The 16,277-nt window shown below is 48.6% G+C and overlaps 1 protein-coding gene across 3 annotated transcripts in view; it reads right to left on the bottom strand.

Annotated features, from left to right (window-relative positions):
* FARP2 (FERM, ARH/RhoGEF and pleckstrin domain protein 2) overlaps positions 1–16,277 on the bottom strand; it is a 4,051,843-nt gene that overhangs the window by 2,221,026 nt on the left and 1,814,540 nt on the right. For all 3 annotated transcript variants that reach the window (XR_011276033.1, XM_069618112.1, XM_069618113.1), the window contains exon 12: positions 6,812–6,869. Coding sequence is in view for 2 of the 3 variants with exons in the window: in XM_069618112.1 (XP_069474213.1) it covers positions 6,812–6,869 (58 nt within the window). In the remaining variant the exon portion in view is untranslated. The remainder of the gene's footprint in view (positions 1–6,811; positions 6,870–16,277) is intronic.

Genomic DNA, 16,277 nt, shown 5'->3' with positions numbered 1-16,277 from the left:
GTATATCAGCCCCAATGTTCAAACACGCTGAGGGAATATGTGCTCAGGGAGACGCAGTTCTGGTGTAGAATGCACAGGCCCTTCAAGCTAGGAAAGCCCACCCTATAACTTTCCTGAGGACATAAACTCAAAACTCAGATCAGAATCCAGGGTGGATATAAAGTCCCAGCAACACGACCCAAAGCACTGCCAGCCCAGCTTGCTGTTTTCCTAGAGATGCAGTATTCCGTTTGCCAGTGAGCCAGTGCAGAGGGTACGCATGGGAGTTAAACAGCCAATACGAGAATCTCACATTTGATGGAGGTGTGAAATGCTCAAGAGTTCAAAGAAACTGAAGAGCACTGTAAACAGCCACCCTGTGCATACCTCGCTTTGCAACTCCCAGAACAATACAAACAGCAGACCACCAGCAGGAAGGCTGAGATGTGCAGGATCTCTCAGCGCACAGAAAGGATTTCCAAGATGGCGCCAAATGCCACATGCGCCTTTAACTTATCGCCTGCTGCATTTGTGATTGTTCAAGACAACCAAATATTTACCCATCCCACAGAGAAAGTACACATTACCTAATAGATGCAATTAAGAAATATTTAGAGAATACCTAACCCAGAGCAATCAATAGAACAGATATGGGAAACAGCTAATGGGAATTAAAATCAAAGACCAGTCCCCCTGCTGAAGGAAGATAAAAGGGTCAGTGAAATCACAGTCCGAGAGGATCCTGGAGGAGGCAGACAAGCCCAATGGTGCTCTCTCGCTACAAGGAGAGATACTGAAGGAGGAAAACATGATAAGGAATTCAGTCTGGAGAAAAGCTGTGGCTGTTTTGGCAAGACCTAGACCTGGCCTGTAATCCCTGGAGGTAGAGGCTGGTATTCAGGAAGGTGCTCCCATGCCCAAATGAAAGTCTTTCACTAGCAACGCAAGGTAGCAGGGAAAAGGACTGAACATGTTGCAGTATGGGGTATGAATATTGGCTGCCTGACAAGGACTTTATTGCGGGGTTCGTGGGGGGGGGAGACACCCATCTAAGTGTGCTGAACCTAATTTTCAGTTGGGGAAGACATAACTGAACTAAAGGACCGTTGAAGAAACCATAACTGAACCTAAGGTCAAGAAGGGGGGCGGGAGGCATTGAAGAAACCAGAGCTGAACTGAAGGTCCAGGAGGCATCATTTGAGAAACCATGGATGAACCGAAGCTCCAGAAGTGACCATTTCAGAAGACATAAATTAAGCTAAGTTCCAAGGGACACTTTGGGAAGCCAGAGCTGAACCTAAGGTCCACAAGGAACTAGCAGAGGAACCAGATCTTTATCTAAGGTCCAGTCCAGGAGGGCCAGTCAAGAGATGAGAATTTAACCTACCGCCCACAAGGGACAATTTGAGAAACTCGAATTGAACCTGCAGTCAGGGGGGGACCAGTTGAGCAAAAAGAATGGAATCAAAGGTCCAGGGAAGGATCTGTAAAGAGAACCTGAAAAACCAGGAGATAAGGTATGAAAGAGACCGGCCAGAGGGACTGGGTGACATTTTAACTGTAGGGAAGGCCAAAATGTGAGGCTGAGAAAGCTTGAGAAGAGTATGTCTCAGCAGCAGCAAACAAACAAGTTACTTACTGCTCAGTAATCTTCTTTCTGATGCATGTTCCTCCCAGGGATTCCTCGTCTATGCCATCTCCCACCGCAGCTCCTCTTCGGGAAACGTTTCTGCCGCCCTGGGCACAGTGCAGCCTTGTATCGGCTATGCCCGATGCCTCTATATGCCGGACATGACATTGGGACCTGTATATATAGAGGTGCTGCTCCCTGTGACCACAGTTCCACACTTTTTCCCTAGCACTCTGAAGCTAAGGGACCCCGTAACTAAGGTGTACTAGCTATCCGCAGAGAGGGGGAGGTGGGGAAGGCAACAAGGAATCCGTGTGAGGTACGTCAAATGTCCATTAGAAAGAACATTACCAAGAGGCAAGTAATTTGTTTTTCTAATGTACTCCTTAATCCCACGCATTCCTCATCTACAATAGACTCCCAAAGCAGTACAAAGACCAGGAGAAGGGTAGATAGACAGGACACCACTTAAAACAGAAAACTCCGGACTGCTCTACAAAAACAAACGTCCTGACCAGACATATAATCTGAACAGTAGTGTTTAGCAAACATGTGCAAAGAAGCCCTAGTAACAGCTTGACAAATGTCCTGTATAGGCACACCAAGCTGCAGCGCCAAAGTGGCGGCCAATCCTCTGATGGAGTTTGCCTTGAGACAACACCTTTGCAGCCAAATCTTAGCATTCCGAAATGTAGAGAATGATCTACTTCGACAGGGTTGGTTTAGTCACAGCCCTGCCAGCAAGGACAGCAGCACTGCAAATGAAAAGCTGTTTATCTCTCCTGGCCTCTTGCGTCCATGAGATGTAGTAGCAGAGGGCGCGCTCTGGGTCTGTCCCGCCAATGGAAACGCTCCTGTGCTTTGGAACGGTGAGGCGGAGGGAAAAAAAGACAGGAAGGTGGATCTTTTGAGGGAGAGGGAATTTGAAGACCTCTTTCGGGTGAAAGGAGGGCCCAACACTCAACCTTCTCCTTGGAGAAAACCAAGTAAGTAGGTTTAACCGGCAAAGCCTGGAGGTAACACACCTGATGGCGTCTAGGAAAATCACCTTAAGGGCAAGTAATCTTAGAGGACACGAAAAAAGGGGCTTAAACAGAGCACCCATTAAAAACTTCAACACTAAATTCAAATCCAACTCTGGGACAACAAACTGGCATGCAGGAAACATGTTAGAAGGGCCCTTCAGGAATTGCATAACTGTGGCGATTGTGAAGAAGGAGCCCTGCTTCTGGGTTTCTTGAAGACAAATTGCTGTAAGACACCCTTATAACACAACCAATCTGCAGACCCGTCGGGGGCCATGGACACAGATAATGCAAAATAGAGGACGTGGAACAAGTTAAAGGGCCCATATCCCTCTCGGCACCAAGCCAAAAACCTCTGCCAGCTGCTAGCAGAGATCGAATGGTGGCGGGCACTTGGGCAGAGAGGAGCATGTCCAGAACATCTTACGACAACTCCCACTCCTTAAATCTCTGCCTTTCAGCAGCCGGGCATGAAGGTTCAGGCTGCAGAGTGGGATAGGAGGTCTTTCCTGAGGGGTAGGCATTTTCACTCTCTTATGTATTTTTACAATTGCACATCTTCCATGGCAGAACACTAGTTGACTTCAGTTAGCACTTACACCAATCTCCCTCATACTGGCATCCCTTATATGAGGGTTTGTTCAAGCTCCTTCTGTCAACCTCTTCTATAAAGTCTCTTGGCAATGCTTGTTCCAGGTTTCCCCCAACTCTCATGTCAGGAGAATCGCACCTATTTGCCTTTTCCTTTCACTGGTCGGTATTCAAAAGTATTTTCAAAATGCTTTTGAGCATATATGGACGTCCCGGAGACCCCTTCTATGTTAGGCTGACTCATGGGTTGAACGCGTGTCGGCTGAGATGTGCTTGTGAGGGACAAGCTTCCCCTTCTGGTCAGAGTCTCTTTGGTGCTCCACGTCGGCTCTCCTGAGTTTAGCAGCCAAGACTCAGACAGCTGTGCAGGACTGAGTCTCTCCTTCCAGCCCTGCTGCGCACGGTCTGCTATTTCTCTCCTGGAGTTTCTCTCCTCTGGTGCGGAGCAGCACTAACCGGCTTCTGGCGGGCATCTCTTCTTACAGTTGTACAATTAAAGTTCATCATAGATTTGAATACAATTGGATTAGTTACCTATGCAAAATATATCCATTCCAGTTATAAAAATGTAGTTCATTAACTACATGGATGCCATAACATATTCTTTGATTAGGCTACAAACTTTGGCCAGGCTATCTCTACGCAGCCAAGCACAATGTATATATTTGGTTACCAGGTTTACCACCAGCATTTTGGAGGTACGTTTGCAGCAGGCTATCGCGTCTACAGTGTTAGAGATACCTCTTGCTCTGAAAATAGGCTTAAAAAATTGTGATCTAAAGGGTTGTTGTTTGAAACAAAACATAAAATTAGCAATTATTTCATCCGCTGCTTCACACAGTGGGCACATCCTCAAGTTGCCTGCCTTCTAGGTACATGTACATTTGGCAAGCTTAAGAGTGCCCATTCTGAATTCTAAGTGAAGGGACCTTGCGAAAGGTGGCGAAATAACATCCAGGTACTCCTCATACCCAAAATCCCCTTTTGATTCGAGGTAGCTTGGTCCCAGGCTAAGACAATGACACATGGCCCCCATGGATCTCCTGGATTCATGTAACATGGCTTCTTTAAGCCTTATACTCGATGCTTTAACCATGCAGTCCACATCCCAGGCAATTGTAGCCTCCAGGAGGTCTCTTTCACATGGGCGACACACGGGAGTCCCCCCCCCCACCCCAACGCCCTCATGTTGCAATAAATGGTTCAAGGCATCCCTGTAACATTCAAGGCCCTTTGTTATCCAACATCCTTCGCCAATACAGGGCCAGTCTAGTGGAGAACTGGCCTGCTATATGGCATAGGTCTCTTTGTAGTTGGACGATCGCGTTGGATGAGCCCCGGGGTAGCCTCAACAACTTTTGAAGAAAAAAAACACATTTTCAGCTACTAAAAGATTAGGGGCTTTGACATGTCCCCCGACATCCGCTCCATATAAAGCTGAGGAGATGGCCTGTTTCTTGTACAGCTCCAGGGCTCAGCTCCATATAAAGCTGAGGGGATGCCCTGTTTCTTGTACAGCTCCAGGGCTGGCAACACTGCACCCCCTCCACAACGATTATGAAAGGCTTTGGTAGCGCCATTATATTTTCGCCATTATATTTTTCAAGGTTGACACATGCCTTCATTGTTTGGACAGACCATGCACAATTGTCCTGGAACCTCAGACCTAGGTACTCGAAGGTGGAGACCTGTTCCAACCTGTGGCCTCATACGATCACATTCAATTCACAGGTTTTTGCTAGACTTGGTTTCAGTACCATTGTTTTAGTTTTACTCAAATTCAATGTCAGCCCCATCTCTTTACATTTCCCCAGGAACAATGCCATTGTACTCTTGATGCCCATAGGTGAGGCTGCCAAGAGAACGGCATCGTCAGCAAAGAACAATGCCGGTACCTTGTCATTTCCTATCCTAGGGGCATCTAGGCATTTATCCACCAGATCTATAATAACCTTGTCAATAAGCAGAACGACAAAGGGGCGAGTACACACCAGTGCCTGATGCCCCAGGTAACCCTCAAGGAGTCTGTGGTCTCCCCACCCAGCCAAAAGCGTACTAACTTGTCATTTTCACCATTCAAGCCTTTCACAATTTCAATTAGATGATGGGGTATTTGCCTACTGAGTGGAACACGCCATAGTAGGGCTCATGGCACTCCATTGAAGGCCGTTTGGAGGTCCACAAAAAACGCATACAGTTTCATGCTCTTCAGGGTGACGTACTTTTGAATTTGAACAAATAAACGAAAACACTGGTCTATGGAACGTCTGTGTTTCTGGAAACCCACTTGAAGTGGGTGTATTAGACTGTGACTATTAACCCAGACTTGGAGATGTCCCAAGATTGCCCTTGCAAATATTTTCCCTGCACTATCGAGCAGAGAGATGGGGCGATAGTTCACAGGGTTTCCCGTCCCCCCAACCCCCTTTTTGTAAATGGAAATAACTGCTCTGCACCAAGAACTGGTGATCACCTCGGATTTAATCACGGCATTGAATATTATCATCAGGATTGGAACCCATATACACAGCTCGTCTTTGAACAAGTCTATGGGAACCTTGTCTGGTCATGCTGCTTTGCCCCCTTTTTGGTATAATATTGCCTCCTTAACATCGTTCGTTTCTAAGAAAAAAGGGGCCAGAACAATATCAGTAGCATGATGGTTCATCCCAGACAATTTCCCACATTGTTCTCGGCCAATACTTAGTCATATAATGCATAAAAATGAGAGCGTCATTCCTCTTGTCCTTAAACGCACTATAGCAAGTTCTCTCCCTCCATGTTACCACCTGCAACAAGCATCCGGAACATTAAAATATCTCCTCTCTCATGGGAAGCCAGTAATTTATCCTGTTTAGATCTCACAAAAGTTGCTTTCCTGGCTTTAGTCAGGCTTTTAGAATACCCCTTAAGCTCCTTAAATAAGTCTTCTCTACCGTTGGGCCGCCTGCCAGACTATCCATAATCCTCTGCTTTGCCGCTTTTCATCAAACCAGGAATCACGTTTTAATGCATTTTTTTTACAAAGTGATGCTGGTAGGTAACTTGGGGTAAGAATTTACCTATCATGGCCTCAAGCTCAGACACGATCATCTGGTCAATGCTACCATCCATACCAATATTTTCAATATGTGGGATACAAGCCTCATACATTTCAGATATGGTGTTTCCACCCATCATTTCTGCCCATGTTATTGTTTGCAGGCATTACCTGACAACTTTATGCCTTGTGCCCTATTTGGTGGTTAGCTGGTCTCTTGACTTTCCCTTCCACAATGTGGGTGGCTAGCAATGGTTTGTGGTTGTTATCGTGTCTATGCATTAGACATGTAAGACTCACTTACCCAGATGCATCCCCTTAATAGTCGCAGTTTTAGATTTAGAACAAAGTATCAAATGAAAAGGTACCAATTAAGCAAATATTACATGGATTAGTAAAACATGAAAAAAATCACAGCCGCTTTGGATTAAACAGAGGTTTATGAGAACGGTAAAATAGCAGCTCCAGAAATCATCCTCTCTCTGTAGCTAAGCATTCTAGTGAGGGAATATGACTTCAGTGCTTAATGGTACCTTTCGGACTGACCTGTTTTGGTGTTTCTGTGTTCAACGTACGTGCGGAAATTCGGACTTTACTTTGTCTCCTGCAGAAAACAGAGAGCAGGTAAATACAACACAGAGATCCTGGGGTGGATGTGCTTCCTTAATCGACATATGTTCATTATAAACAAAGAGAGGCAAAAATCATTTCTCTTCTCACCCGTGTAATTCATTTTCTCATTTGTGAACTTCCAGAGTGGAACCTTGGATAAAAGTGAGTTTTGGGGTGCACACAAAATCAAACAAATAAAAGGCTAAATAATATTTTCACCATAAAGGAATTTCAATTGATTTGTAAATAACCTTCCAGTGCGTTTGGAGAGTGTTAGGCAGAAACCTGTGCAGTTCCCTTAGGGACCACTGCAAAAGATTTAGGACTACAGGTGGTTGGCAGTAAACCCAATTGGTAGCAGTCTGTACCACCCAGATGTACCTGGTAGCTGTGGCTGAGCAGTCAGACTTCTCTCAAGAAGAGTTAGGCAGTATGCAGAGTATACACAATAGGTACAGAGACACAGTAGTACAAGCAAACACTGACCAGAGCTTTGGTGTAAAAGTATATAATTATTTATTTAAAGACACACTTGTAATTTACACTAGCACAAAAAGAGGTAAGTAAATTCAACACACAGTCACTATTACTAGATGTACATCCCTTATTCCTTATTAGACAAGTCTTAGTTAACACCACTTATTTCCAGACAGAGGTGAGCGCTTAACTAAAGATGGCACTCCAATAGGTTAAGAAAAAGGGAGGGAAAAGGCAGAAATTAGGAAAAGCACACAACACAATACTTTAGAAGCACCCAGCAAGGCAGGAAAGTCAAGTCTACTTGTGAGCAAAAAAAGTTCAGAGGCCAGGGTCCCTCTTAGAGAGAACAGAGCACCAATGCGCCCAAGATAACACAGTTTAAAAGTCTTGAAAAGTCTTGCAGGGAGTTCAGAAAAGAATTAAGTCAGCTCAGAAAAGTTCAGTTAGCCAGCCTAGGGCCAACCCAAGTGGTAAGTGGAGGCTTTAAGAGTCACCCCACACAGACCGTTGCGAGGGAGGCCAGGCGGACACAGTACCTTCAAAGTGGAGAGGATCCTCCAGCGGGGGCAGTTGTTCCTGGCAGCAGGTGCAAGTCACGGCGTCGTCCAGAGGAAGAGATGGTCTCGACGTGGAGGAAAGCTGAAGGTCGTTGCACTGCCAGTGAAGAAACCAGCCGCGGAGTTCTCCGGTTAAAAGGTATGACCCTTTTATTTGCGGTAGTGGAAAAACTGTGGTATCCAGGCTGCCGGGGTGCTTGGCACAGGCAAGGCGGCCACGAGATGATCCGGGAAGGCGAAAAGAAGGGCAAACTGGTTATCCCCCCAGTCAAAGGAGGAAGACTCTCTGGGCTGGAGATCTCCTCTGTCGTCTGGAAAAGTGGTGAGACGGTTCAGCAGGGCACCACAGGTGGTGTCGTCATTGCAGGTCGGCTCAGCTTCTCCCTCTTCGGATTCTTTAGGTCCTGTGGCGACTTCTGAAGTTCCAGTCCCCAAAGCCTGCTTTTATGCAGCAAACCCCCATTCATTCAGCCTAGCTGTCAATCAAACATGCTAAGTGGTGAGCCGGGCGGCTCACCACTTGGGCCAATCACACAAAAGTGCGACTTGAGTTGCCAAGGCAACTCAGTCCAGGGTGCCTAAACCCCCTCCCACACCCCCTGTGGTACCCAGACAGAGTGGCACCACTTTTGGGGGCTTCTGTGGAGAAGCCCGTCAAAAAATGGAACAAAGGGCCCGACTTGGGTTGGAGTCACAGAAGCGAACACAAACGCCATTTTGGAACCGAGTTTCTGCAAAAAATACCAACCGGTGATTTTATATTAATTTAATAAACCGGCGGTATGTTCGAGGCTATATTAAAAAGTGGTAACCTCGAACAATCGGAAAATCCCATAGGAAAATATTTGCGGTCGAATATAATAAGTAGTATCCACTGCCACCAGCCAAAACTCGATCAGGGGGGACAAAGACGTGCCCCCTCGTACAACAGACCCCGGGGCAATCGAATTGCCCCAACCAGTACGTCCACAATATGATGGTTTGTACTAGTTTCTGTTCATAATTTGGGACTAGTAAAGCCAATGGTGACTTTACATGCCCTGGGAGACAGTAGTTAGTCCCAGGGTATGGAGTCTATGTTTGGGGGTCACTATGACACCCCTGGGTTACTGCACTGAGGGTGCTGTGTAACCCACATACCAAAAACACATGAAGCCCTATGGGGTAAAGGACCCCATAGCCCATAAAACACATTCCAGGTCAAAGGAACACCTCAAATCATGTCTAAGAGTGGGAGTAAAAGAGTCTCACTCTTAGCAGGAGAGAAAAAAATAAACCCCAAAAATCCAGCAAAGCTGCTGGGGGACTCACTAGGTTTGGGAAATTAGTCTTAACAGAGAATTCTCCCTGACAGAGAGTATCAACCAGGCCTAATTGATACCCAAACTATTAACTTCAACAATTCCCCTTTTAAAATAAAAAGCAGACCCTTTTGAATATCTAGAAAATAAATGTTATTTGTCAGTTATATCAGGCAAACATATGTCAAAACTGTATATTTCCGGTTATTACATTTTATTTAAAATATTCAATGTCTAATATATTTCTCTTACAAATGTCCACTTAAACTCTTCTCCGTTCTCATATTTTTATCATACAAAAGATTGATCACTTCACAAACTCAATTTAGTATCTTTGTTGCAAAAGACCATTGATTTCAATTAATCAATTCACAAAATGAAAAGAAAAAGTTAATTTTCTTAGATTTTCTAATGTTGTTCCAGAGCGCTAGAAGGCCAAACAAGATGGCCGCATTCTAGTGAGCTCCCGCACGGCCTAAAATAAATCCTGTTTAATCCTTGTCACTCCGGATCTCCTTTGCCTTGACAAGGACATTTCTACTCTGCCAGAAGGTCCCTCTACTGAGAAGTGCAAAACCAGAGCCAAATCGCACGGTCCCAGTGCGAAAACGCAGCCCTCTAGTCTTGGGATCGCGGGAGAAGAGTGGGCCCGCCGGAAGCCGCGAAGCACAGTGCCAAACCCAACCAGTGAGCTGAGCAGGGGTGCAGAGACTGCGGACCCCGGCGACCGACACGCGAGCTGATGCCGCGGTTGGCCCCCTGACAACAGCAGGCCGGGGACGACCGCTCCAACCCCCCCTCCCCCCCATCATCCTGCGGCACCGGAGGAGCCGGCGCGCCATCGGCGGCGAGCCAGAGGGAGAGATCCGCAGCCGCGGCCCCGATGGACACGGCCGGCGCCGCTGCTTCCTCACCGGCGCCCGAGGTTCGCTGGGCGAGCCAGGGGCCGGCACCACCCCTGCGGCCTCCCCCCTCGCCCATGCAACCAGACCCGAGGCGCGGGGTGGAGAGGCCCGGATCGAGGAGCCGAGACGCCGGAGCCGCGGCGCTGCAGCCCTGAGGCCGCGTATGCTGACAACTTCGCCCGCAGCCAGAGGACCCGTGAGAGCAGCCTGCAGACACCGCCCGCCATATAAACAGGCACGGGATGTGCGAGGGGGGGCAATCAACTCCAGCCAAAGTTCTGCCATCCTGGGATCCCCATTCCCCCCGGTGACCTCGGAGCGCCGCAGCCCGGGTGTGCTGGGATTGCGCTGGGACCCCCACCACTGATCCATCCAGCGCGATCCAAGACACACATAGACCTCACCCCGCCTGGCCAGAACAACGGGTGGCTCCAACCCCAACAGACCAGAGGCTAGCGGCGGACCCGGCCGCAAACAAGTACTTCACAACGGGCCCACCTCCTGAGGCAGCCAGTCCTTGTGACCTCCACGCAGACCTGGCGACCAGGTGAGCCCACTCAACCAGCCCCCAGACTCCAAACACTGTCCTCAAGCGCACAAGTGGAGGGGGCAGAGTGCTCCGATAATCATTGGCTATTCCCTCCGAAATCCCCCCAGTGTCTCTGCAAACTTCAACTTTCCCCCCAGAAAGACATTGAATAGTGATCTTCCCCCTTGGCAACTCAGCCACAACACCAGCCAACTCGAATCTCTCCTCCCAGCTATGGTGGAGTAGCGGCTTTCACCCCACCCCAACAAAACCCGAAAGGGCAGACTAGACGTGTCTCTTGTTCCAGAGGTGGTAAAGCTCTCAGGACACCGAACACTGCAGCAGTGAGTCCATATATATTTCAGCGGAATCCGCTTGAAACCGGTGTCAAGCTGCACACGCAAGCCCCACAGACACATCAGACAGCTAGGTGACCACCACACTCTCCACAGCATAAACCACGCTCCCTCGAAGGGTAACGGCCTCTACGTTGCCGCTGCAGATCGGAACTGAAACCATCACCACAACACAGTAGGCCAAATGGGGAAGACGGACAGATCACAAAGGAAACTAGATTTTGAGGCAGGCACCGCCCCCAAAACCCCAAGACTACAAGAAGAACCAGAAACCCCCTCGGCCAGTGAACTCCAAATGGAAGACACAACAGCGTCCACCGATATTAAGGCCCTTCTCCTAGAGCTGAAAGCTGGCATAGGGAGTTCAAATAGTAAAATGGATGGCCTCGCTTCGAAGGTTGATTTCCTCCAGCACACACTAGACACACACTCCGAGAGGCTTAATGAAGTGGAGCAACATGTGTCCGGCCTAGACGATGGCACATCAAACCTGGAGACAAGACTCACCCAGCTACAATCCCAAATGAAAACAACTACCGCCAGGTGCGAAGACTTAGAGGGCCGTTCCCGTAGGAACAACATCAGGATAGTCGGGGTGGGAGAGAGCCACCTTAGAAGGAAGATGGAGGACTTTGTCGAGGACTGTGTAGTACTCTTTTTGGTTGCGAGGCGCTCTCCCCCCTCTTTGTCGTAGAAAGAGCGCACAGGATCCCTGCACCTAAACCAATCCCGGGAGGGCCCCCCAGGCCGATAATTGTCAAATTGCTAAACTACAAGGATCGTGACTCCATCCTTCGCCTGGCCCGTGAGAAGGGGGAAATGCACCATGAAGGGAACAGAATCCACTTTTTCCCAGACTTCTCGCCAACAGTCCAATCTCAGAGAAGATCCTTCACACCCACCCAGCAGAGGCATAAAGAGAACCAGATGACATATTCCATGCTGTTCCCAGCTCGCCTTAGGATCCAACATGCAGGTAAGGTCCACTTTTTCCAATCTCCAGAAGAAGCTAACGAGTTCCTAGACCACGCAGGTTGCTCCAGACCTAACCCCAATCAGGCGCGCCCACAAAGAGACAGAAGCAGAAACCCTCCATAAACCAAATCGAAGTCAACAGCACCCACACTAAGCAGGGGATAACTCATCTCTAGTTCCGGAGAATATCATTGAAGATTGGCACCCAAGGCCGTGCAACATGGGAAGCCACTAGGGCCCCTTGCTTGGCAAGGTCAACGAGAAGCCCCGAGCGCCCGTCGCACAGCACTTGTTTGTTCCACAGTTTATTGTTATGGGGAGGGATTGCAACCGACAACCTGGAGACCCCAGGAACCGTCTCCTGCAACAGTTCGCTTACGGGCCAGTTGGGGGTTGCCCGTGGAAAAAGTTCACCAGGGGTAGAGGGAAAGAACTGCGCCCCCCACCCGATGCCTCCCACCGACCCACCATCTCTCAACTCATCGCCGGTAATGCTGCACCGTCCAACAAGAACCTCACAAACAGCAACCAAGCCGTTGAATCAAGATTTTTCATCAACACTGACTGATAATGGCCGAACAAAAGCTAACATATACCTTAACCCGCTCCGTTCACAGTCGCAACTTGGAACATAAGGGGGGGGTAACATCCCGTCCAAAACACAGAAAATCCTACAGTGCCTCAGAAGACATGAGGTTGATGTAGCTGTGATCCAAGAAACGCATCTAATCCCCAGGAAAGACCACATATGGGCCAAATCTTGGGGTTGCCACTGATACTTCTCATCGTACTCGTCCTACTCCAGGGGCATCGCAATCCTAAATTCCGACTAATCAACACAGCAAAAGACTCCGAAGGTAGAGCCATTTTGGTGAGTGGCATTATAGCAGGCAAGAGGATAACCTTTGTTAACTCCTACGCACCTAATGTGGACGGCCCCAATAATTTTGGCTGGGTACTATCTCATCTCTCCACCCAAGACCCAACCACAATAATCTGGGGGGGGGTGATATGAACACAGTCCTCGACCCGATTAGAGATAGATCACGGACCGTACCACAAACCAAATCTAAAGCCAGCCTGCAAATAGCGGAAATCTGCAGAGCATTTGACCTAAAAGATGCATGGAGAGCGGCTAACGGAGAAATGCAAGACTACACATTCCACTCGGCGGTACACAACACAAGCTCGAGAATCGACTACCTATTTACCTCAGCAAATGGACCTCTGAAGAGCAGCCCATGTCACATACTTCCAAGAACCCTCTCCGACCACTCCCCGATAATTCTTAGCCTCAACTCCTGCCACCCTAGATCCACGCTACAACGCTGGCGCTTCAAAACTGGCTCCATGCAAGACCAGGTATTCGCTGCCGAATTGAGAGAAGAGATTAACACATTCTTAGAAGCCAACACTGGCTCAGTCCCCTCCGCCAGCACAATCTGTGAAACATTGAAGTGCTTCACAAGGGGAGTCTGCCAAGCCAAGGAAAACGGCATCCTCAAACTCATCAGACGGCAGCTGGCAACCAGTCTTAAAAACCTCGAACGCCAAAGCATGATCTCAGATGACCCGAGAATAAAGGCTGCCCTGAGAGAGGAACTACAGAAATTCAACGCCACGGCAGAGCGAGAAATAAAGTTCCTAAACCGCGGCAGCCAAATCAGACAGTACGGCGAGGGACAAAATCCCAGTGCCCCTCTAGCAAATTTAATAAAAGCCGACCGCAAGCTGACTCCAATCGAAGGTATCCGCAACACACAGGGAGTGCCGATACACACAGATGAAGGAATAGTGGAAAAATTAAAAATCTTTTACCAAGACCTCTACAGTACCAAGCACAATAGAAACTCAAACACTCCGCTCGAATATCTAGAAGAGACAGAGTTATATTGGGTCGAAAGTCATCTACGGGAGCCACTCAACGAATTGGTCACGCAAGAAGAGATCATTGAGGCCATCAAGACTCTTCCAAACTCCAAAGCCCCTGGCCCAGACAGCCTAACTGGGGAATTTTATAAAGCATTTGCGAATACTCTGGCCCCTCTCCTGGCAGCAGTATACGAGGAAGCCCTAGAAAAGGGCGCCCTCCCCAGTCGACCTGCAAAGCCAACATCGTCCTCTTGCATAAACAAGACAAGCCTCCAGAGCAATGCGCATCCTACCGTCCCATTTCCCTACTAAACCTCGACAAATTATTAGCGAAGGTACTCACGATCAGGTTAATGCCACTGATGCCTGCCCTGGTACTCGCAGACCAGGCAGGGTTCATACCCGGCCGCAACACGACCTTTGGAATCAGGAGGCTATTTGGCATCATGGAGGCACTAGATCCATCCCAGCAAGCAATCGCAGTCCTACTCGATGCCGAGAAAGCGTTTGATTCGGTGGAGTGGCCATTCCTGTTCACAGTACTCACCAGGATGGGACTAGGAGCACGCTTCATTAAACTGGTATCCCTCTTATACACCAAACCACAAGCCAACATCATAGTGGGATCAGCAAAGTCCGCTACCATCGACCTGCAACGCGGTACCAGGCAAATCTGCCCGTTATCAGCTCTATTATTTGCCTTGGTAATGGAACCACTTGCCTCTAACCTTCGGGAACAGCGACAACACAGGGGACTCGTCATAGGTCCACATAAGCTCATCATTTCCCTGTACGCGGACGACGTCGTGTTGTTCGTACGAGACCCTGCAGACAACCTGAACCCGATCATGAGAGAGGTGATCAAATTCGGAGCAGCCTCCGGGCTGAAAATCAACCAGTCAAAATCCATGGTGTTCCCACTGACCCCGGCGACTAAACCATTTGCGGACGACTTCCAGCTCACGTGGAAAGCATCCAAAGTCCGGTACCTGGGAATACAAATGCCACAAAATCATCAAGAAGTGTTCCATGACAACTATGAAGAAGTCGCCAAATTATTGCAGGTGAAAGTGGCTCGTTGGAAAACCCTACCTCTAACCCTCTGGGGAAGAGCCTCCCTAGTTAAGATGGTGATCTTACCGAAGCTTTTATACTTATTTACCAACATTCCCTTATTACTGCCACAACCCTTCCTGAAAAGATTGAAAAGCATGGTCCTCGATCTACTATGGGCGGGCAAACCGGCCAGAGTGGCGCACTCAACACTAACTCTCCCAGTGACAAGCGGAGGTCTAGCCCTTCCGGACCTAGAGAAATACTTCTGGGCAGCACAGGCACAATTCCTCAGCTACTGGTACTCGACGCATGCAGTCAGACCCCACGTGCAGGTGGAACGGGCCCTAGCGACGCCCAACCTACTGAGTGCGGTCATCTTTGGCCGGATCCCCATCCCCAACACCACCATGAATATAGTACTGTCGACGTACAAAATCTGGAAGAAACTCGCTCAAAAATACGAGGTACAAACGAGGTACTCGCCCCTCCTCCCCGCCAAGTTCATACCGGGAATCCCGCTGACGTCGGAAAGGGTTTTCCATCAATGGTTGGATAAGCTTCATATAAATACCTTAGGAGACCTTTTCACCGAGGATAACTTCCTAACTCCAGAGCAGGCGAAATTGAGAGGCGGCACCACAGCGCTCGACACTTTTTCATCTATTTCAGAACCCGCTACACTTTTCAAGCACTCCTACCCCACTTCACACGTCAACCTCCGACCTGGCAACTTCTACATAACGTAATACAAATGCAGGGAGAAGGAAGGCTGGTCTCACAAATATACAGAGCCATTATCACCGACACGGCCCCCGACAACTCCCGAGCAAAAGCCAGATGGGAAAAGTCCCTCAGTACAACCATCTCAGAAGAGGACTGGTCTTTCATCCTGAAACAAACGTAAAAAATTGCTCTCAACACACGCCTCAAATTAATCCACTTCAACTTCCTTCACCAAACCTATTATACACCAGCAAAGGCGAATAAACACCACCCTGAATCACCCTCAAGATGCGAGCGATGTGGGACAACGTCAGCCGATTTTGTCCACCTCGCATGGGACTGTCCCAAACTGACTACGTTCTGGAACCAGGTCCTAGAGACTACTGGAGCAATCATCAGAGAAGCTGTTCAACCCGCCCACATGGTAGCCCTACTGGGAATGACAAAAATGCTATCAGCACCAATAAGGAAACTGGCAGGTCTACTGTTAACACTCGCCCGTAGGAGAGTCGCCATGGCCTGGAGCCGAGGCCCGCTCCCTACAGTCTCCTCCTGGCGTAAGGACATCCTTTACTGCCAGGATGTCGAAACAGACTTTTTCAAACTGCTGCCTCTCCCCGCCCGTCCTCCAGACATATGGGGCCCA

This window comes from Ambystoma mexicanum, chromosome 10 (genome assembly GCF_040938575.1).
Source record: "Ambystoma mexicanum isolate Mex_15411 chromosome 10, UKY_AmexF1_1, whole genome shotgun sequence".
NCBI lineage: Eukaryota > Metazoa > Chordata > Amphibia > Caudata > Ambystomatidae > Ambystoma > Ambystoma mexicanum.
Note: the sequence above shows the minus strand (reverse complement) of the source record. Positions and strands in the feature narration are given on the sequence as shown.